Source organism: Macaca thibetana, chromosome 11 (assembly GCF_024542745.1).
Source record: "Macaca thibetana thibetana isolate TM-01 chromosome 11, ASM2454274v1, whole genome shotgun sequence".
Lineage (NCBI taxonomy): Eukaryota > Metazoa > Chordata > Mammalia > Primates > Cercopithecidae > Macaca > Macaca thibetana.
In genome coordinates this window covers 118,102,708-118,123,181 of record NC_065588.1, presented here as the reverse complement: position 1 = coordinate 118,123,181, position 20,474 = coordinate 118,102,708, and the positions used below count along the sequence as shown (strand labels likewise).

The window sequence follows — 20,474 nt, the reverse complement described above, 5'->3', positions numbered from 1 at the left end:
AGGTGTGAGCCATGGTGCCTGGCCCCGTTTTATTTTATTATTATTGTTGTTAATCTCTTACTGTGCCTAAGTCATAAACTAAGCTGTCTTATAGGTGTGTACATATAGAAAAAAACAGCATATCTAGGGTTCTAGACTGTCCGTGGTTTCATACATCCACTGGGGGTCTTGGAATCCACCCTTGTGGGTTGGGGGGACTACTGTACCTGTTCGCTCCTGCCATAGTTGTAAAAGGGAATATGTTATGCCAGAACTATGAACCCCATTGTTACATCTTAAAGGACCAGAACCTATTTTTGCACAATACACGTTAGTGTGTATCAGCAGAAGGAACATCCGACTTGGAATTTCATGAGCTGGGGTTAACTCCTGGCCCAGTCACTGAGTCACTGACCTCAAGCGAGTCACTTCACTGCTGTGACTCTCAGGCTTTTCCTATGCAGTGCGAGTGTTCATCATTTCCCTGCCACATCTGGCTGTCATGTAAGGATTTGTTGTTTTTTTTTTTCCTTTTTGAGACGAAGTCTCGCTGTGTCACCCAGGCTGGAGTATAGTGGCATGATCTTGGGGCTCACTGCAACCCCCACCTCCCAGGTTCAAGCAATTCTCCTGCCTTCGCCTCTGGAGTAGCTGGGATTACAGGCACCTGCCACCACGCCCAGCTAATTTTTGTATTTTTAGTAGAGACGGGGTCTCACCATCTTGGTTAGGCTGGTCTCGAACTCCTGACCTCGTGATCCCCCTGCCTCAGCCTCCCAAAGTGCTGGGATTACAGGCGTGAGCCACCGTGCCCAGCTTTTTTTTTTTTTTTTTTTTTTTTTTTTTTTTTTTTTTTTTTTTTTTTTTTTGAGACTGAGTCTCGCTCGGTCGCCAGGCTGGAGTTCAGTGGCGTGATCTTGGCTCACTGCAACCTCCACCTCCCAGGTTCAAGCAATTTTCCTGCCTCAGCTTCCCGAGTAGCTGGGACTACAGGCTCACACCACCACGCCCAGCTAATTTTTGTATTTTTAGTAGAGACAGGGTTTCATCATGTTGACGAGGATGGTCTCGATCTCTTGACCTCATAATTCACCTGCCTCAGCCTCCCAAAGTGCTGGGATTACAGGCATGAGCCATCACGCCTTGCCAAGGATTTCTTAATCATTTCTAGACTAAAGCACCCTGAAAACTGCATAGAGTATAGGATGTATTATTATAAAGGCAGATGCAGAGGGCAGGTAGTTATCCTCAAAAGGGAAAAAATGTAGCCGTTTAATCTGGATGTTTAAGAATAAAATGCTAGGGAGAAAATGGTGAAAAGAGCAATGGGGGAAGGACCTTCCAGTCCTGTGGAGCAGCAAGCACAAAGGCCGGGGCATGAGAGCTTCGTGGGTTTGAGAAACAGTGAGGTGGCGCTTTGACTGGACTGCAGTGAGCAAGTGGGTGTGGCAGAAGATGAAGTCAGGTGAACCAGGGGAGATGTTTGGATTTTATACAAAGAGCAATAGGGGCCAGGCATGGTGGCTCATGCCTATAATCCCAGCACTCTGGGAGGCCGAGGCAGGCCCATCACCAGAGGTCAGGAGTTCAAGACCAGCCTGGCCAAGATGGTGAAACCCTGTCTCTACTAAGAAAATACAAAAATTTCATGCCTGTAATCCCAGCACTTTGGGAGGTTGCGGTGAGCAGATCACCAGAGGTCAGGAGTTCGAGACCAGCCTGACCAACATGGAGAAATCCGTCTCTACTAAAAATACAAAATTAGCTGGGCGTGGTGGTACGTGCCTGTAGTCCTAGCTACTCAGGAGGCTGAGGCAGGAGAATCACTTGAACCTGGGAGGTGGAGGTTGTGGTAAGCCGAGATCGTGCCATTGTACTCCAGCCTGGGTAACAAGAACAAAACTGTCTCAAAAACAAAACAAAACAAACAAAAATTAGCCAGGCGTGGTGGCAAGCGCCTGTAATCTCAGCTACTTGGGAGGATGTGGCAGAATTGCTTGAACCCGGCAGGCAGAGGTTGCAGTGAGCTGAGATTGGGACACTGCACTCTAGCCTGGGTGACAGAGCGAGACTCTTGTCAAAAAAAAAAAAAAAAAATTTGGGGGGGCAATAGGGAGTCATTGAAGATGCTTCTGTTGTGGAGAGGGGGGCAGGATAGGACTTGTGTTTTAAGATCCATCCAGCTGTCAGGTGGATAATGGATTCATCGAAGGGCTGTAGGCCAGGGAAGAGGGACAGATGAGGGCTTAGATGAGGATGGTGTAGGGATGGGGCGGGGTGGGGGGGGACAGTGGCCAGCAGTAGACAGGGCCCTGCTGTCCAGTAGAACTTTCTGCAGTGGAGGAAATGCCATGCACCTGCACCAATCATTGTATTGGCCATGAGCCCTGGGTGGCAGTTCATCACCTGAAATGTGGCTTGTGCAACTGAGGAGCTGAATGCTTCATGTTCATTCATTTTTTTTTAATTTTATTTTTTTCTGAGATAGAGTTTCGCTCTTGTCACCCAGGCTGGAGTGCAATGGCGTGATCTCCGGTCACTGCAACCTCTGCCTCCTGGGTTGAAGTGATTCTCCAGCTTCAGCCTCCCAAGTACCTGGAACTACAGGCACCCACCACCACACTTGGCTAATTTTTGTATTTTAGTAGATACGGGGCTTTCACCATGTTGGCTAGGATGGTCTCGAACTCCTGACCTCAGGTGATCTGCCCGCCTCGGCCTCCCAAAGTGTTGGGATTACAGGTGTGAGCCACTGTGCCCAGCCAATGTTAATTCATTAATTCAAGTTAACTAATGGGGCTAGTGGCTACCCTGTTGGATAGCACAGATTTAGGAAGATGTGGACAGAGGTTACCGAGAAGGGACAGCTGGGGACAGGAAAGGGGCTCGAATAGCATGCAGGTCAGTTTCCCAGTGTCTTACAAGGACGTCTCTAGCTTTGTCGGGGGGGTGGTTCAGGTCTGAGATCTTGCTCTGCCCAGTGTCAGGGGACACTGGCATGGACAGCCCTCCTGGCCCAGCCGTTGCTGTCCTGGTGGCTTCTGTTCACTGAACACTCTTTTATGGCCCCGGGTGGCAGTTCATCACCTGAAATGCGGCTTGTGCAACTGAGAAGTTGAATGCTTCATGTTCATTCATTTTTTATTTTTTTTGAGACAGATTTTCGCTTTTGTCACCCAGGCTGGAGTGCAATGGCCTGCCTTGGCTGGTGACAACCCCATGAGGTAGATTTTATGATTTTCATGTTCCAGGTAGGGAAGCCAAGACTCCCACCGCGGTCCTGTCTAAGTCAAGGTCACACAGCCAATGGGGGCAGAGCTGGGATTTGAACACGTGTCTCATCTGCCTCTAGTGACCTCACCCTTAAGCGCTGTTCCATGATGGAGCTGGCCAAGGACTTCTGGAGGTCCCTGGGTTGAGGGGGAGCCAGTGGGGAGAGGGTAGCCACACCCTGTCACCAGCAAAGCGGCAGGAGCAGACATGGCCTGGCGGTGCTCCGTGGAGAGGCCACTTGTCCTAAGAGGTGTTTGCCAGGGAGGGAGCGGAGGGCAGGCTGGCACCGCCCAGCACCTGCAGCAGCTGAGGACGGGGTAGGGGGATTCCTGGGCCTCCAAGTCCCTTGTTCAGTGGAAGGAAGTCGAGGGGTAGGGGGCTGGTCACCAATGAGCCTGAAAAGCTCTCAGTTCTCACTGTGGGGATTTTAAAAAAATACCGGGGCATGATGACTAAGTGCAGTGTAGAACCCTGGGCTGGGCCGGCTCCTCAACGGGGAAAAAAATAAAGGACGATATTGGTGAAATGGTCAAAATCGGACTATGGCCTGTGGATCGGATTAGAATGCAGAGTCCATGCGGTTTCCTGGGCTTGGGGCAGGGGAGAGAATGCCCTTGTTCTCAGCAGATGGCGCCAAGCTAAGGGGTGAAGAGGCAGGGGTGTCTGCAGTTACCGTGCCCTGATAGGGAGAAACAGAAGTGTCTGTCTCCAGATAAAGCCAGAGGGGCCGATGCAAACAGGTGGTGAATCACAGTCAGAGCTCTTCACACTCTTTGTTGCAATTTTACTGTAAGTTTGAAACTGTCAATATAAAAAGTTACAAAGAATTGCTTATAAAGAAGGGGAAAAAAAAGCAAACCCAACCAAGCTCAAGCCTAGATCGGTGTTTGGATTCAGCTCGTGTTGGGGCAGGGCCAGGCATCAGGATTAAAGTATCCCCCCAGAAGTATGCTCTGTGAATCTGGGTGGGGAGGGCGCGTAGGTGCTGTTCCCAGCAACCCACCACCCGCCTCCTAGTGCTTGCAAGAATGGGCAGGGAACTCAGCCGACTGCATCAGAACCCGAGAAGCTGGAGGTTGAAGCCAGACACCAGCCTCTCGGGACTTGGGGACACTGTGAGTCCACCCAGCCCCACAGGTCTGAATCTTTGGGAAGGGGAGGGTTCCAGTCTGCGCTCTGCCCCTAAGCATCAGGGCAGGGGGATCACATTGGCTATCGGCATCATCGCTAGCAGTTTCTCCAGCCCCAGCCCTAGAATCAGGCCAAGCTCTCAGCACTGCGTGGGTTTGATCTCGAGGATTCTTTACCACCATCCAGAACTGGGGGGCTGCCACTCATGGGTTCTGTTGTTAAGAGACAGGGTCTTGCTCTGTCACCCAGGCTGGAGTGCAGTGGCATGATCACAGCTCACTGTAGCCTCGACCTCCTGGGCTCAAGCGATCCTCCAGCCTCAGCCTCCCGAGTAGCTGGCACCACAGGCCTGTGCCACCACTCCTGGCTTGCTGCCCATTGTATAGATGAGGAGATTGAGGCCTTAAGGCAGGGTCACTTGTCTGGCCCCTTCCCCTTCACCCATCAGAGTCCAGACAGGGAGGGGACGTCCCCTGACCCACCCTGCTCTCTGCTTTCAGGGCAGGAAGACTATGACCGGCTGCGGCCCCTGTCCTACCAGAACACCCACCTCGTGCTCATCTGCTATGATGTCATGAACCCCACCAGCTACGACAACGTCCTCATCAAGGTGAGGCTGGTCTCCTGGGTGGCGGCCCCACATCTGGGCCCGGCTGCACCCCTCATCCCCTGCCTCCTCCCTCCACAGTGGTTCCCTGAGGTCACGCACTTCTGCCGCGGGATCCCCATGGTGCTCATTGGCTGCAAGACGGACCTGAGGAAGGACAAGGAGCAGCTGCGGAAGCTCCGGGCTGCCCAGCTGGAGCCCATCACCTACATGCAGGTGGGCCAGGGGCCAAGACCCTGGGGCGCAGCCGTGGCTGTAAAGCCTCCCAGACCTTTGGCCTCTGCAACTGGGGTGCCTTAGCGGCCTTTCAGGGAGCTGAGGGAAGCAGGATTCTAAGAATAATTTCTAAATATTAGTATTGATGGCCTGTGAACCTGAGCACTTTACACGACTACTCTCAATCCGTAGGACTCAGGCAGGTGCTGTTCACATCCCCCAGTTTACACGGGAGACAATGAGGCCCAGAGAGGTTAAGCAGCTTGCCCAGGGTCACAGAGCTAGCCAGAAGTGGAGCCAGGATCTGGTCCCATGCACTGCGCTCCAAATTCTGTGCTATGAGCCGCTGTCCTGTCCTGTCCTGTGCTGTGCTGTCTGCCTTGTTTGAAAGGGCCAATTGACCGTGCAACTCTTTGGGTGAGGCATGGGGGAATAAACAGAATAAAAGGAATGTAAAGGCAAAAAGAAACTTTCACAAGAAATAACCATTAATAAGGGCAAATTCGGCTGGGCATAGTGGCTCACGCCTATAATCCCAGCACTTTGTAAGGCCAAGGCAGGCGAATCACCTGAGGTCAGGAGTTCAAGACCAGCCTGACCAACATGGAAAAACCCCATCTCTACTAAAAATACAACATTAGCCGGGCGTGGTGGCGCATGCCTGTAATCCCAGCTACTTGGGAGGCTGAGGCAGGAGAATCGCTTGAACCTGGGAGATGAAGGTTGTGATGAACCAAGATCGTGCCACTGCGCTCTAGCCTGGGCAACAAGAGCAAAACTCCACCTCAAAAATAAATAAATAAAAGGGCAAATTCATTTGCCTAAGTTGTACTTTCAGAGAGAGAGAGAGGTGGCTGGAAGTCCTGTCTTGAGGCCTCCAACTCTTCTCACAGGCCTGGGAGACACACCTGGGGGAACCAACCCCGGGTGTCAGGATTCAGCCCCTCCCTGCCTGGAGCTGGAGAGAGGCCGGGGTGGGGGCCTGGACAGGGCTTCTTCCAACCTGGGGGATGCACTGCACTGTCCCTCCATTCCACCCACACTGTGAGGGCCAGCCAGGATGGAGGCGACAGGCCCAAAACAAGGCCTCCACCCCTGGAGAGTCCTCAGAACCAGTCCGAAACCCACCAGGTGGTTCCAGGAGACCTCCAGGGGCCCCTCACCTAATGCTGGCTTCTCCTCCCACCCAGGGCCTGAGCGCCTGCGAACAGATCCGAGCTGCTCTCTACCTGGAATGTTCCGCCAAGTTTCGTGAGAATGTGGAGGACGTCTTCCGGGAGGCCGCCAAGGTGGCTCTCAGCGCTCTGAAGAAGGCGCAGCGGCACAAGAAGCACCGGCTCTGCCTGCTGCTCTGACCCAGGGCGGACACACCTCACGACAGCACTGACAGGGGCCCCAGGTGCTGACTGCACCAGGGAGGCTGCCCCATCCCGACCCTCCAGCTCACGGTGTCTGGGGCCTGCAGCTAGACTCTTGGAACATTCTGGAACTCTCTCCTGACTGGGGCTCTGACCACAAACTCCCCTCCAGGCTAACCCTGGGACGGGGTGGTGATGTGGGTGCAGGAGCCAGTGTCTGTTCTCGGGACTCGGAAGGGCCCTCATCACAGCCACCCCCACCATGAGTGTCTCCTCAGTGCAGACTCAAGTTATGCTTGAAATGAAAAAGTCCATCTGGTGGTGGGTAAACGTGGACCTGGCACTGTTCCATGCAGGCGCCCCAAGCCTGCCACTCCTGTGTCCCCACCTCCCTGGGCTCCCGAGATAGGCACCGCTGTATCCTCCAGCTCCTTCCTTCCTTCCCCCAGGAACACGGGGGCCACCGAGGGGGCTGGGCCTATCAGGAGAACACAGGCCGCAGCCCGGTGGAGGGGCTGGCACCCGCCCCTCCCATCTCCACCCCACATGGAAGACTTGTCTTCAGCTTGGCCACTGTCTTTGCAGAGCTGGGCACATGTGCCCAGGGGGCAGAAAAAACGGCTTCTCAGTTAAAAGTATACCCTGGACCACCCATCTGACCATCTCTTCAAGGTCTCATCACCAGGACAGGACTGGCCCATTTAGTCCTCAAGCCTCGCTTCTACCAGCCTGTGGAGTTCAGGAGGCGAGACACCCCGGCCTCCTATGAGAACTGATGGGATCTACCCTCTGTCCGCACAGGACAGTTTCTCAGAACTGGTTCACAGACCACCTGTGTCACCAACAGCCAGATACCTAATCCCCGAGTCTCCTTTGGGAAGGTCTGGGGCCGAGGGTCTGGGAATTTTTTTTTTTTTTTTTTGGGACAGAGTCTCGTTCTGTCGCCCAGGCTGGAGTCCAGTGGTACGGTCTTGGCTCACTGCAAGCTCCAACTCCTGGGTTCAAGTGATTCTCCAGCCTCAGCCTCCTAAGTAGCTGGGATTACAGGCGCGCACCACCACATCCGGCTAATTTTTTTGTATTTTTAGTAGAGACGGGGTTTCACCATATTGGCCAGGCTGGTCTCAAACTCCTGACATTGTGATCCACCCGCCTTGGCCTCCCAAGTGCTGGGATTACAGGCGTGAGCCACTGCACCCGGCCCAGGACTTTTAAAACAAGTATCCCAGGGGATTCCGGTGCCTACCAGAGGTCACAAGCTGCTTGGCTCTGGAGTGCACCTAGGATTGGGTGCCGCCTAAGATGGGATAACGGCTTCAGGTGACTCCTAGCCTTCCCGGTATCTCTTGCCTCGGCCTCCCTGGCCCAGTGCTGGGGTGTCAGCTAAGCCTGAGCTTCCGAGAAGTCAGGTCACCAAAGGAAGAAGCCTTCTGAGACCCTCCCCACCCCACCCAGGTTCCCAAGGCCCTGCTGTCCCCTGGGGAATCAACCAAGGAGCTCTTGTTCTCGAAGAACTCACGGCCTCGTGATAGTCTAAGGTAGAGGTCCGAAAACTACAGCCTGTGGGCCACATCTGGCCACAGCCTGATGTGTAAATAAAGTTTTATTGGAACACAGCCACACCCATTCCTTTGTGCACTGCCTTTTCTGTGGCTGCAGGCAAGAGTAGCTGCCACACAGACCACCTGGCCCATAAAACTCAAAAATAGCTGCCATCTGACCCTTTATAGCCAGCTAGCTGACTGCTAATCTAGGGCAAAAGCAGGGGCCTAAAAAGGGTCAGAAAGGAGACCAGAATGAAGGGCAGGCATTTGGGAGTGGCGTGGCCTGTGGCGACTGGAGAGCAGGCATCCTGTGCCATGGGGATGTTGCCAGGTTCATTTTTCTAGGGAAAGCAGAAATCTGGATTTTTATGTGGAATCTCACTGTAGGAGAGGGGAAATCTCATTTTAAAAATGTAATCAGGCCAGGCACAGTGGCTCACACCTGTAATCCCAGCACTTTGGGAGGCCAAGATAGGAGGATCAGTTGAGCCCATGAGTTGGAGACCAGCCTGGGCAACATAGCGAGACCCCATCTCTACTAAAAAAACATTAAACAGTGGCAGGGTGGCCAGGCGTGGTGGCTCACGCATGTAATCCCAGCACTTTGGGAGGCCGAAGCAGGCAGATCACGAGGTCAAGAGATTGAGACCATCCTGGCAAACATGGTGAAACCCTGTCTCTACTAAAAATAAAAAAAAAAAAAGCCAGGTGTGGTGGCGGGCGCCTGTAGTCCCAGCTACTCAGGAGGCTGAGGCAGGAGAATCGCTTGAACCCAGGAGGCAGAGGTTGCAGTGAGCTCAGATCGTGTCACTGCACTCCAGCCTGGGTGACAGATAGAGACTCTGTCTCACAAAAAAAAAAAAAAAAAAAAAAAAAAGCAGGGCATGGTGGTGCGTGCTTGTGGTCCCAGCTGCTCCAGAGGGTGAGGTGGGAGGATCTCTTGAGCCCTGGAGACGGAGGCTTCAGTGAGCTATGATCGTGCCACTGCACTCCAGCCTAGGCAACAGAGACCCTGTTCCCGCCGCCAAAAAAAATTAAAAATTTTAAAATGCCTTGGGGAGGGAATTTTAACAAAGCATGCCTGTGGGCACTGCTGTGAGGTCTGGCCTAGGGATTTGTAGGGCCTTGGTTAGCGGGAGCTGAGGCCCATATATGAATGGCGGGGCAGAGCGCTGAGCCGAACCTGCTGGCCTCTCCACCTCCTGTCGAATGCAGAGTCTCACCCAAGTGGTGCCCAGTGGCTCTGGCCCCACCTCAGGTGCGGCCCCTGGGGGTGAGCCTGCCAGGCATCCCCACCTCCCTCCCACAACATCCAGAACCTCTGGGAAGGAGAGGGGAGGTGGGTCCCCTCCACAGGGGCCAAGGGTCTTGGTCCCACTCCCCAGGTACCTGCGGCAAGACTGCAGGAAGGTGGGCTGCAGGATGGGGGGTCAGGGAACCCTGAAGTGCAGGCAGGAATGTCCTTTTCCCCTTGGACTACCTAGGGCCCGGGGCGCCCTCTGGTGACGACTCTGCTCACAGCCTGACTCAGGACGCCCCCAGCGCTCCCAGCGGCAAGAAGAGCACGAGGCGGACACGGTGGGTCTCTGAGAACTTAAATAACCCTCTCCACTCGGCAGGGTGGGCGAGGAGGGGGCTCACAGCAGAAGCAGAGTGGCCCCGGGGTGGGGGTGCCACAGGACACTGAGGGTTCACACCACCCCAGCCTGGGCCTGGTAAGTAGCAGGTCAGCATAAATCCAACCCCGCGAGGCACATCCAAACCCAGAGGGTTTCAAATGACAGGAGTGGGAACAGAGGGGCTCCCTGAGGCTTCAGGCCCCATCCCCAGGAAGACTGGCCTGGCCTCAGCCACCTTCAAGCACAGGGGGGAGGCCTCGGGTTCCAGGGACGATGGGGGACCCAGCATTAAATATGTCATAAATAGGTGGGCGGACAGGCGGGGCTCACATTCCCCTAGTCCGTTGGGGTCCGTTGGGGGACCAGGGCCTGGGCCCTCTCCCAGCGACGCCACGTGCCTGAGATGGCGACTGGGAAGAAGGCCGGGAGCCCCCTGCAGTCTGAAGTCTGGGCCGAGGGCACAGGAGCCTGAGGCTCACGGCTGCTTTGTCTTGCCTCTGTTCTTCTGGAGCTTGGCATGCACGACTTTGAGTGTGGTCAGGAAGTTGCCGAGGAAGAGGATGAGGAAGGTGAGCGCCAGCACGAACACCTGGGGGAGTCCAGAGAGGAGGGCCAGGCTGGGGCATCTGCCCTGCTGAACCCCTGCCCCCAGCACCCCAGAATCTACAGCATAGCTACTCCCAAACTGCAGGGTTTTGCCATTGAAGGCAGAGATTCAGGAGACCCGGGTGAAGGGGTGAGGCCTCAGGCTTAGGCAAGGCCTGGGAAGGGCTCTATGGGGCGAACCTCCTTGGGATCCATAGATTGGGAGAGGCTCTACCCCTAGCCCTTCCAGGAGCCTCCCCCCAAGCACACCACACACACACACACACACACACACACACACACACACACACACACCCCCCCCACACACACACCACACACACACACACACCCACCCCACACACACACACACCCCACACACACACACACACACACACACACACACACACACACACACACACACACACCCCCATACCTGCGAGCCCAGCCCGCCCCAGGAACCTCCCCAGCACACCACACACATGCATACACCCCACCCCCACATCTGCCATCCCAGCCCTCCCCAGGAATCTGCACCCCAGCATGCCCCCACCCTCCATACCTGCCATTCTCTGCATTCCTCGTGGCTGGAAAGCTCAAAGAGCGTGACGGCATTGTAGAGCTGCCAGAACTAGAGAGAGGAAGGCAGGCGCTGCTCACCCACCAGGTTCCCCTGGCCAGCGATGTAGAAAGCCAGGGAGATGCCCAGGCCCCCCACCCAACTTTGGGTATCAACTACCCACAGCACTGACAGACACCCCCCAAAATGAGCAGGCACCCGAGGCCAGGGCAGGGCTGGGCCAGTTCTGGCTCCTGCCTTGGCATCCCCGGGCTCAGAGGCTGCCCAGGCCCCAGGATGCCACGGGGCCCAGCATTGGGACAGATGGAGAAAGAGGGCAAGGCCTGAAGACCTTCTGTTCCTGGGGGTCAGCCCAGACAGGAGATACCCACAAACTCCAGGGGAACTCACATGGCCACAGAAGAGGAAGGGCAGGAGAAAGGTGAGGCCCCGCCACATCCAGGACTGGAACCCTTCTGTGGAGAGGAGGGAAGAAAAAGGACCCACTGAGGGGCTCTGCTGCCCCCAAAGCCCCACCAGACACCCACCCCCAGCCACGCCAGTCACCCTAAGATGAGCCAGGCACAGTCACACATGCGGAGGGTCAGCCCTCACCTGTCATAGCTGGGTGGGCATTCACTATGGCAATAGCAGCCCTGTCACCCAGCCCGACTGCTGTCACTCCTCAAGTCACCAAGAGCCAGGTGGCCCTGACAGCACGCACAGGTGCCGGGCGCTACGCTGTTACTAATTTCTTCAATCTGCACAGGGCTTTGCATTTTATCATGAATTCTCACATGCATCACTTCTATTGAGTCTTGAGACAGGAGGACCTACTTAGCAGAGTAATTTGATGGAAATGACCATGTCAAAAGACAGCAGAGTTGGCCAGGTGCAGTGGCTCACGCCTGAAATCTCAGCACTTTAGGAGGCCAAGGCAGGCAGATCACTTGAGGCCAGGAGTTTGAGACCAGCCTGGCCAACATGGTGAAACCCCGTCTCTACTAAAAATACAAAAATTAGTTGGGCGTGGTGGCGGGCACCTGTAATCTCAGCTACTCAGGAGGCTGAGGCAGGAGAATTGCTTGAACCCGGGAGAAGGAGGTTGCAGTGAACAGAGATAATGCCACTACAATGCAGCCTGGGCAACAGAGTGAAATGCCATCTCAAAAAAAAAAAAAAAAAGATAGCAGAGTTGTATTAAAAACAGTTTCCCCTGAAATTCTCAATGAGGGGGTCTCCTCACTTTTCTGACCGGCACCCCTATGGCTTAAGAATGAAGCATGTCTCCCCCGTGTATGTGCATTTATGTACTTATACATGTTGGTATGCAGACATGTTATAGACAAATGGCTAATTTTGTGTGTGTGTGTGTGTGTATACGTTCTAAAACACACACACAAAAATAGATACTTCCAGAGGCTGACACAGAGGCCCTGCCCTCAGGGCCTGCTATGCAGCTGGCCTGGCACTTGGCAGCTGAAACAGAATCCAGGATGAATTCTGGAAGGCGCTTCGGGATAAAGGGCAGCGGCCTGGCTCCACTGTATGGGAGATGCTCGCTGGGCCGCACTCCCGGTGTGGGGGAGCTGGCGGGTCCAGCACCTGCCCCCGCTCCAACCCAGGCCCAGCTACTCACCCACTGTAAGATCCAGGTGGTTCCTCTCCCCCAGGGCCCGCAGCCGGTAGAGGCAGCCCCTCTGGTAATAATATTGCAGGAACTGTACGCAGCCTGCAGGGGGAGCACAGCGCCCGGGCTCAGGGCATGGTGTCCCCAGAAGACAGGGCAACACCTCCTCTCTGCCCCAAGAGAAGGCTGGTGGGTCTTTACTGGGCAGAGGCAGAGAGGGTGCCCTGGTTACAACCCTCTCCCACGCCCAACACACCACACACAGACACACACACCCTTTGGTCTGAACCTGCTTTAGCCCTTATCGAGAACATAGACAGAACTCAGGTATGTGAGGACCCATCTAAGCCCCAACGAGAATCGAAACTTCTGGAATTTTCCACGCAGTAGACAATAGATGCTTGCTGGAATGCAAGCTATGCCAGTGCTATGTTGGGAGCTGTGTGCAATGCTAAGACACAAGAGAGAGTTCCATCCAAGGGGATACTTCGTTGTTGCTAAAAATGAGGTGATAATGACATGAAAAATAGCTATGATAAACTTAAAAATTCAAAAGGCAGGTTATAATAGTAAAGCTCTATGTACAGAAAGATCCCATACTTGTAAAATATATGTAATGCAATACGCACATGTATATACATATTTATGAATAAAAACTTCTGAGAGGACATAGATCTTAATTAACATTGATCACCCCTTGGGTGGGCTGACATATAACTTCCATTCTTGGCTTTATATATTTGTATTTGTTTGCAAGCAGGTTTTAATTTAAAATGTAGGTTGTGGTATCTGAAAAGTCAATACAGCCAGGCATGGTGGCTCATGCCTGTAATCCCAACACTTTGGGAAGCCAAGGCAGGCAGATCACTTGAGGCCAGGAGTTCAAGACCAGCCTGGCCAACATGGTGAAATCCCATCTCTACTAAAATACAAAAACTAACCGGGCATGGTGGCAGGCACCTGTAATCCCAGCTATTTGGGAGACTGAGGCAGGAGAATCGCTTGAACCAGGAGGCGGAGGTTGCAGTGAGCTGAGATCACACCACTGCACTCCAGCCTGGGTGACAGAGAGAAACCCTATCTCAAAAAAACAAACAAAAAAAGAAACGGCAGGGTGCGGTGGCTCATGCCTGTAATCCCAACACTTTGGGTGGCAGAGGCGGGTATATCACCTGAGGTCAGGAGTTCCAGACCACCCTGGCCAACATGGTGAACTCTCATCTTTATTAAAAATAAAAAAATTAGCCAGGCATGGTGGCACGCACCTGCAGTCCCAACTACTCGGGAGGCTGGGGCAGAAGAATCATTTGAACCTGGGAGGCAGAGGTTGCAGTGGGCCAAGATGGCACCACTGCACGCCAGCCTGGGCGACAGAGCAAGACTCCATCTCAAAAAAAAAAAAAAAAAAGGCAATACACACATGGGATAAAATTTAAAGGGAACAAACAGGTTGGTGAAAAGTAAAACTCTCTCCCTGTCCCCAACCATCCAAGCCCCTCTCCCCAGAGAGGGGCAACCCTTGGAACCAGCTCATTGTATACAAATTCAGAGCGATTTTCAGATGAGAAAAATAATGTGTATTTCCATTTGGAGGACTTATTTAGGACTGGAAAAAAGGCTGGTGCCCCCAATGCTACTCAGTTCCCAAAGGTCACAGTTGGCAGGGTTCCAGCCTGGGAAAGGAGCAGGCAGTGCTAGGGGCTGCAAGGTGGGTGAAGCTGACCTGGGGCGGGGACAGCTCTCTTTCTGGATTTCTGGGACCCTCTCCCCCAGTCTGGTCTCCCTGCCACACAGGCAAGCACTGATGTCAGCTGGGGCCCTCCCTTGGTGAAAGTCTCAGAAAACCATGCCCCTTCCCCCAAATCCAGGCAACAGTCACTCACTCTGAAAAATGGAAAATGCTAAGAACTGGTTGCGAAACTTCTGATAAATGGGTCCATTAGGCCTGGAGAGAAGGTAGGAAAAAACAAAGGTGGGCCCACTGTGAAATGAGACATTCCTCCCCGCCCCGACTCCATTCCAACCAGGAGAGGGGAAAAGGTGTATAAAGTCAAACTGAGGTCCTGACTTCCGCCCTTCTATCCCTGGGGCTGGGCAAGGTCATCCCATCTTCTTTTCTAGAAGCACAGGAATCCACATGGCCGTGCAGAAGCACTAACTCCCTGTGACCCCGCTGTCCTCCGCGGTCTCCTTCAGTGCCCAGCCTCACTTGCTCCCTCCAGCCTTGCAGCCCCGCTACCTCTGCCCTGGCCAGGGACACCTGAAACCATTCCCTGGAGAACCCCCTCACGGGCTGGGTGGGGCCAGCACAGCGGCCTGGCCCAGCTGCAGGCTCATACTTTCCCAATTTGGCCCTGGAGCCCCCCGCCACCTCCGTCAGGATCAGACCCCTCCCCATTCCCGGGCCCCAGGCTCTACTCCCTGGGAGGCTGGAGGGGACCAGCGAGGGGCTACTCACCAGGTCAGCATCACTCCAGACAGGAACGTGGACACGTAGTGGTGAGACACCCACCAGCCTTTAATTCTCGGAGAGGGAGAGAACGGAAGTGCGCTCAGGAGGGGAGAGCAATGCAGGCGTGTGTCTCGCTGAGGCCCCGTCTATGCAGCAGGGGCTACTTCTCGGAGTAAGAAACGGACTGGAACCCTGACCTTGCCCTTCTCTCTGTCCCACAGAGCTGCACCATCCCACACAAACCAGCTGCAGATTAGCCCGGACTCCCACTTGGGCTTCCAGTGGTTTCCAGCAACCCTCAGAGCACACCCCTAGCCTCACCTGCCTTCAAACCTCACTCCTGTCCTCCCTCCCTGGTCTTCTCCCCAGCACGTGGGTGCTCCAGGCATGGCCCCTGTCCTCCCCACCAGGTCCTCTCCCCTTCAAACCTCACCCCTGTCCTCCCCACCAGGTCCTCTCCCCTTCAAACCTCACTCCTGTCCTCCCCACCAGGTCCTCTCCCCTTCAAACCTCACCCCTGTCCTCCCCACCAGGTCCTCTCCCCTTCAAACCTCACTCCTGTCCTCCCCACCAGGTCCTCTCCCCTTCAAACCTCACTCCTGTCCTCCCCACCACGTCCTCTCCCCAGCACGCAGGCGATCCAGGCATGTGGGCTCTCCTAGAACCCGCCAAGCCTGCCTGCTGCCACCTCAGGGCCTGCTACGGACTGAACACTGGCCCCAGTTCCTGCGCTGAAGCTGAACCCCCCAGCACCTTAGAACATCCGTGACTGTATTTGAAGACAGGGCCTTTGAAGAGGGAACTGAGGTAAAACAAGGTCACACAGGTGGGCCCTAGTCCAGTGTGCCTGGTGTGTCTGCAAGAAGGGGAGAGATGCCAGGGCTGTTCGTGCACAGAGAAGGCCACATGAGGACACACAGGGAGATGCCGTCTGTGAGCCACGGAGAGTGGTCTCAGGAGAAACCAGCCCCGCCAGCACCTCCATCCTAGACTTCCAGCCACCGAACTGCAAGGAAATACACTCGTGGCTTAGGACGCCCAGCAAGCGGTATTCCCTGCAGCTACACCCAGCGGGCTCGTCCAGGGCCTTCGGACTTGCCGCTCTCTCTGCTCCAAGACCTTGACCTGCCTGGCTCCCGGTCCAAGTTCAAGCTTCAGACTAGCTGTCACCTCACAAAGGCCTCCTGACCACCTTATCTGAACCAGCCCGATGGCCCCGCTCAGACCACACTGCCCCGCTTCATCTCCTTCATGGCACGGACCACTGTCTGCAATTATGTGCCTTTCTTCCTGTGATCTGCCCCCTTTCCCACCCCTATGTCACCTCTAGATAGAGCAGGGTCTTGTCTCTGTTGTTCACTAATCTATTTTTGGTGGGTTCCAAGCAGCTGCTCAATAAATGTGTTGAATAAGCACACATGTACATGTACACACACACACACGCACACACACACGCACACACACACGCACTCTTTTTTTTCCAGGCGGGGTCTTGCTCTGTCACCCGGTCTGGGGTGCAGTGGTGCAGTCATGGCTCACTGCAGCCCTGACCTCCCAGGTCAAGCGATTCTCCCACCTCAGCCTCCTGAGTGGCTGGGATCACAGGCCTGCGCCACCAAGTCCAGCTAATTTTTTTTTTTTTAGAGACAGGGTCTTGCTATGTTGCTGGACTGGTCTCAAACTCCTGGGCTCAAGCAATTCTCCTGCCTTGGCCTTCCAAAGTTCTGGGATTACAGTCGTGAGCCACTGTGCCTGGCTACACACTCTTACACAGGACTGCAGCTATGACATTGCCCTGTACAGAAGCAGAGGCTGATGGACGCCACATGCACCACCTCACACCATCTGAGGCAGCTTCTCCCCAGAAGCCACACACCCCAGGCCCATCTCCTGCCATCTCAGTGACAGGAGACCCTTGTCCAGCCCTGGACTTCATCTATCCAGTCCAGAGGCTGTGGGGACCCTGTTTCCAGAACTCAGCACTCCCCACAGAGTCTTGCTTTATCACCCAGGTTGGAGTGTAATGGTACATTCTCAGCTCACTGCAACCTCCGCCTCCCGGGTTCAAGTGATTCTCCTGCCTCAGTCTCCTGAGTAGCTGGGATTACAGGTGCCTGCCACCACACTCGGCTAATTTTTGTATTTAAAAATACAAAATTTTATTTTTTGTATTGACCTCAGGGGATCCACCTGCCTCGGACTCCCAAAGTGCTGGGATTACAGGCGTGAGCCACCGCACCCGGCCCAGCCAGGGGCTCTTGATCCACAGTTGGGTAGAGCCTGGTTGTCACTTCCTACCCCCAGCATCAGGGGCAGCCTAGGAAGGAGTTGGACCCTCAACCCTGTATCCTTCGACGTCCCAGAGTGTGTCTCAGGCCTTGGTTGGCCTCCCCAGGCTCCTCTTGTCCAAACACATGGCAGCAACTTGCCAAATGCACCCGGGAGCAGCCAACTCCCTCCTCCCCAGGACTGGGCGGTGGAGCCTGGGGATGCTCGTGCAGACAGTCATTAACCTTCATCCCTCCAGAACTCTCTTGGGTCTGGGCAGGGAAATGGGTCCACTCCCAAAAGGCGGAACCCTGAGGATGTGCTCGGGGCCGAGTTGGATCACAGGAGAAGCTGGATTAGGCTTTCTTTTTAATTAAAATCATCCTGGAACCTGCTTTCTTGACACCTAGACCAGCACCTACAGATACGTCACAGCTTTTTTTTTTTTTTTTTTTTTTTTTGAGAGACGGAGTCTTGCTCTGTCGCCCAGGCTGGAGTGCAGTGGCCGGATCTGAGCTCACTGCAAGCTCCGCCTCCCGGGTTTACCCCATTCTCCTGCCTCAGTCTCCCGAGTAGCTGGGACTGCAGGCGCCCGCCACCTCGCCCAGCTAGTTTTTTGTATTTTTTAGTAGAGATGGGGTTTCACCGCGTTAGCCAGGATGGTCTCGATCTCCTGACCCTGTGATCCACCGGTCTTGGCCTCCCAAAGTACTGGGATTACAGGCTTGAGCCACCGCGCCCGGCCTATGTCACAGCTTCTTTTTTTTTTTTTTTTTTTTTTTTTTTTGAGACGGAGTCTTACTCTGTGCCCCAGGCTGGAGTGCAGTGGCACGATCTCGGCTCACTGCAAGCTCCGCCCCCCGGGTTCACGCCATTCTCCTGCCTCAGCCTCCCGTCACAGCTTCTTAAATGGCAAATGACATTCCAAGGTATGGCTCTGCCATGGTCTACTTGGCTCTTTCTTTTGTTTTTTTATTTTTGTAGAGACAGGGTCTTGCTATGTTGCCCAGACTGGTCTCAAACTCCTGACCTCAAGTGATCCACCTCAGCTCCCAAAATGCTGGGATTACAGGTGTGAGCCACCGTGCCCGGCCTCTGGCTGTTTCTCAACCGTCACTATTGCTCTCAACGCTGTCATGATGTCCTTGTGGAAGTCCCCTAAATGCAAAGACACTGTTTCTCCACAGTGGCTACCAGAGGCAGGGTGGATGGGTCAAGGAGTGTGTGCTGCTCCTTGTCCAATTACCCTCCAAACAGCCATCCCAATTTACACTCCCACCCACAGCGGAAGAGAGAATCTGGGTCCCTGAACCCATACCAACAGTGGATGCCATATTTTAAAACTGTTACTAAACCGGCTGGGCGCGGTAGCTCACACCTATAATCCTAGCATTCTGGGAGGCTGAGGCGGGACGACTGCTTGAGCCCTGGAGTTGGAGACCAGCATGGACAACATGGCAAAACCTCATCTCTACAAAAAAAAAAAAAAAATCTAAAAAAATTCACTGGGCGTGGGGCTGCACACCTGTAGTCCCAGCTACTTGGGAGGCTGAGGTGGGAGAATGGCTTGAGCCTGGAAAGCAGAGATTGCAGTGAGCTGAGATCGCGTCACTGCACTCCAGCTTGGGTGACAGAGGGAGACCGTGTCTCAAAAAATAAATAAAATAAAATTGTTACCAAACTTACTAGGTGAAAACTGGCATGTCATTGAGGTTTCAGTATGTATTTCCCTAATAAGTGGGATGGAACCATCTTAAAACCTTCCAAGCAGAATACACACATTATAAGAACGAGACTGGATCTAAACCATCGCTCTTCCCTTGTTGGCCTGTGCAAAAGTTCTGGGCATAAATTGGCTTTTCAAGCAACGGCCTGTGTGTTCCCCAGGAGTTATGGTGAGGGGCAAGGTTTTATGCAGCTCTGTGTTCATAGCACTAACAGCACCAGGTAAACAACAGGCACTCAATAAATGTTGACATGAATGATGTCCAGGAGGTGTGGCTGGTGAAAGCAGCAGCTAATCTGGATGCCACCAGCACAGAGGTGACAAGAGATTGTTGCAGGTGCCACATGAGGTCATGGGGACAGGGTGAGGTGTCCATCTACTTCTTTGTGCCCAGAAAACTGCCACTTCCACCCCTGTATCCTAGTCTCGCCTGTCAGAGTCTAAGAAGCCCCCACGCTCCAAATTTCTGACAGCAAAGGCAGTTGGCCAGACTCCCCGACTTCCAGCTTGAAGAGCAACCAGGAAGTCTCTGCAACCTCCCAGAGCTCTGCAGAGCCACATGTCAGCCCTCAGCGCTTGGCGGGCGCCACACTCCTTTGTCCTGCTCCCAGAGCTCCCCTGAGAAATGCCCTCTGTCTAGGAGCAGCCTGAGGCAGACACAGACTCCAGGCAACAAGGCTGACTGAGCAGCAGCTTTTCATTTCACAGCTTGCCCTGCCCAGAGCCCCGCTCTGACAGATGCCACCAATAAACACAGCTCAGTGACATCGGGTGAGGCTAGAAATCGCTGCTTCCCTGGCCCGGCATTCACAAGCCCAGGCGTCCATCTGCACACCCCAGGGCTCTGGGCTGGTTGTGTGCACATGTGCTTATATAGCCGTTTTATTGTGATGTAATTCAGATACCATACAATTCACTCATTGAATATGTACAACTGAGTGGTTTTTAGTATATTCACAGAGTTGTGCAACTGTCACCAGAATCTATCTTACAACCTTTTTATCACCGCAGAAAGAAACCTACACCCATTTGAAGTCACTCTCTGGGCTCATTTCACCACATTAGTTAAAGCTTGCAGGGGGAGGCTGGGTGCGGTGGTTCAAGCCTGTAATCCCAGCACTTTGGGAGGCTGAGGCGGGCAGATCACGAGGTCAGCAGATCGAGACCATCCTGGCTAACACGGTGAAACCCCATCTCCACTAAAAATACAAAAAATTAGCCGGGCGTGGTGGCAGGCGCCTGTCGTCCCAGCTACTCGGGAGGCTGAGGCAGGAGAATCACCTGAACCCAAGAGGCGGAGCTTGCAGTGAGCCGAGATCGTGCCACTGCACTGCAGCCTGGCAACAGAGCGAGACTCTCTCTCAAATCAAACAAACAAACAAAGCCAATTAGAGGCAGGCACCCTAGGCTGGCTCCCTAGAAAAGCAAACATGATCACCAAGTCGTTACTCATTCTGGCCCAGAACTAACTGTAATAGACAAAGGCTGTTTTGCCCAGTTGCAGATCTGCTTTGCCCCTGTGGGGAACCA

General features: G+C 54.1%; 4 protein-coding genes and 1 pseudogene across 7 annotated transcripts in view; 3 read left to right on the top strand and 2 right to left on the bottom strand.

The window, feature by feature from the left end:
* The window catches only part of RHOF (ras homolog family member F, filopodia associated), a 28,055-nt gene extending 19,873 nt beyond the window's left edge, over positions 1-8,182 (top strand). The window contains exons 4-6 of the mRNA XM_050748175.1: positions 4,884-4,993; positions 5,072-5,206; positions 6,397-8,182. Of these exons, the coding sequence (XP_050604132.1) occupies positions 4,884-4,993; positions 5,072-5,206; positions 6,397-6,561 (410 nt within the window). The 3' untranslated portion in view covers positions 6,562-8,182. The remainder of the gene's footprint in view (positions 1-4,883; positions 4,994-5,071; positions 5,207-6,396) is intronic.
* PSMD9 (proteasome 26S subunit, non-ATPase 9) overlaps positions 1-20,474 on the bottom strand; it is a 405,206-nt gene that overhangs the window by 132,568 nt on the left and 252,164 nt on the right. The gene's annotated exons all lie outside the window — the stretch shown is intronic.
* The window catches only part of MORN3 (MORN repeat containing 3), a 330,245-nt gene that overhangs the window by 195,569 nt on the left and 114,202 nt on the right, over positions 1-20,474 (top strand). The gene's annotated exons all lie outside the window — the stretch shown is intronic.
* Positions 1-20,474, top strand: part of LOC126930677 (40S ribosomal protein S3a-like) — a 265,438-nt pseudogene that overhangs the window by 146,495 nt on the left and 98,469 nt on the right. The gene's annotated exons all lie outside the window — the stretch shown is intronic.
* The window catches only part of TMEM120B (transmembrane protein 120B), a 64,993-nt gene continuing 54,210 nt past the window's right edge, over positions 9,692-20,474 (bottom strand). For all 3 annotated transcript variants that reach the window (XM_050748078.1, XM_050748079.1, XM_050748081.1), the window contains 6 exons: positions 14,957-15,022; positions 14,382-14,443; positions 12,508-12,600; positions 11,280-11,344; positions 10,872-10,940; positions 9,692-10,316 (listed from right to left, as the gene is read on the bottom strand). In XM_050748078.1, coding sequence (XP_050604035.1) covers positions 10,203-10,316; positions 10,872-10,940; positions 11,280-11,344; positions 12,508-12,600; positions 14,382-14,443; positions 14,957-15,022 — 469 coding nt within the window. In that variant the 3' untranslated portion in view covers positions 9,692-10,202. The remainder of the gene's footprint in view (positions 10,317-10,871; positions 10,941-11,279; positions 11,345-12,507; positions 12,601-14,381; positions 14,444-14,956; positions 15,023-20,474) is intronic.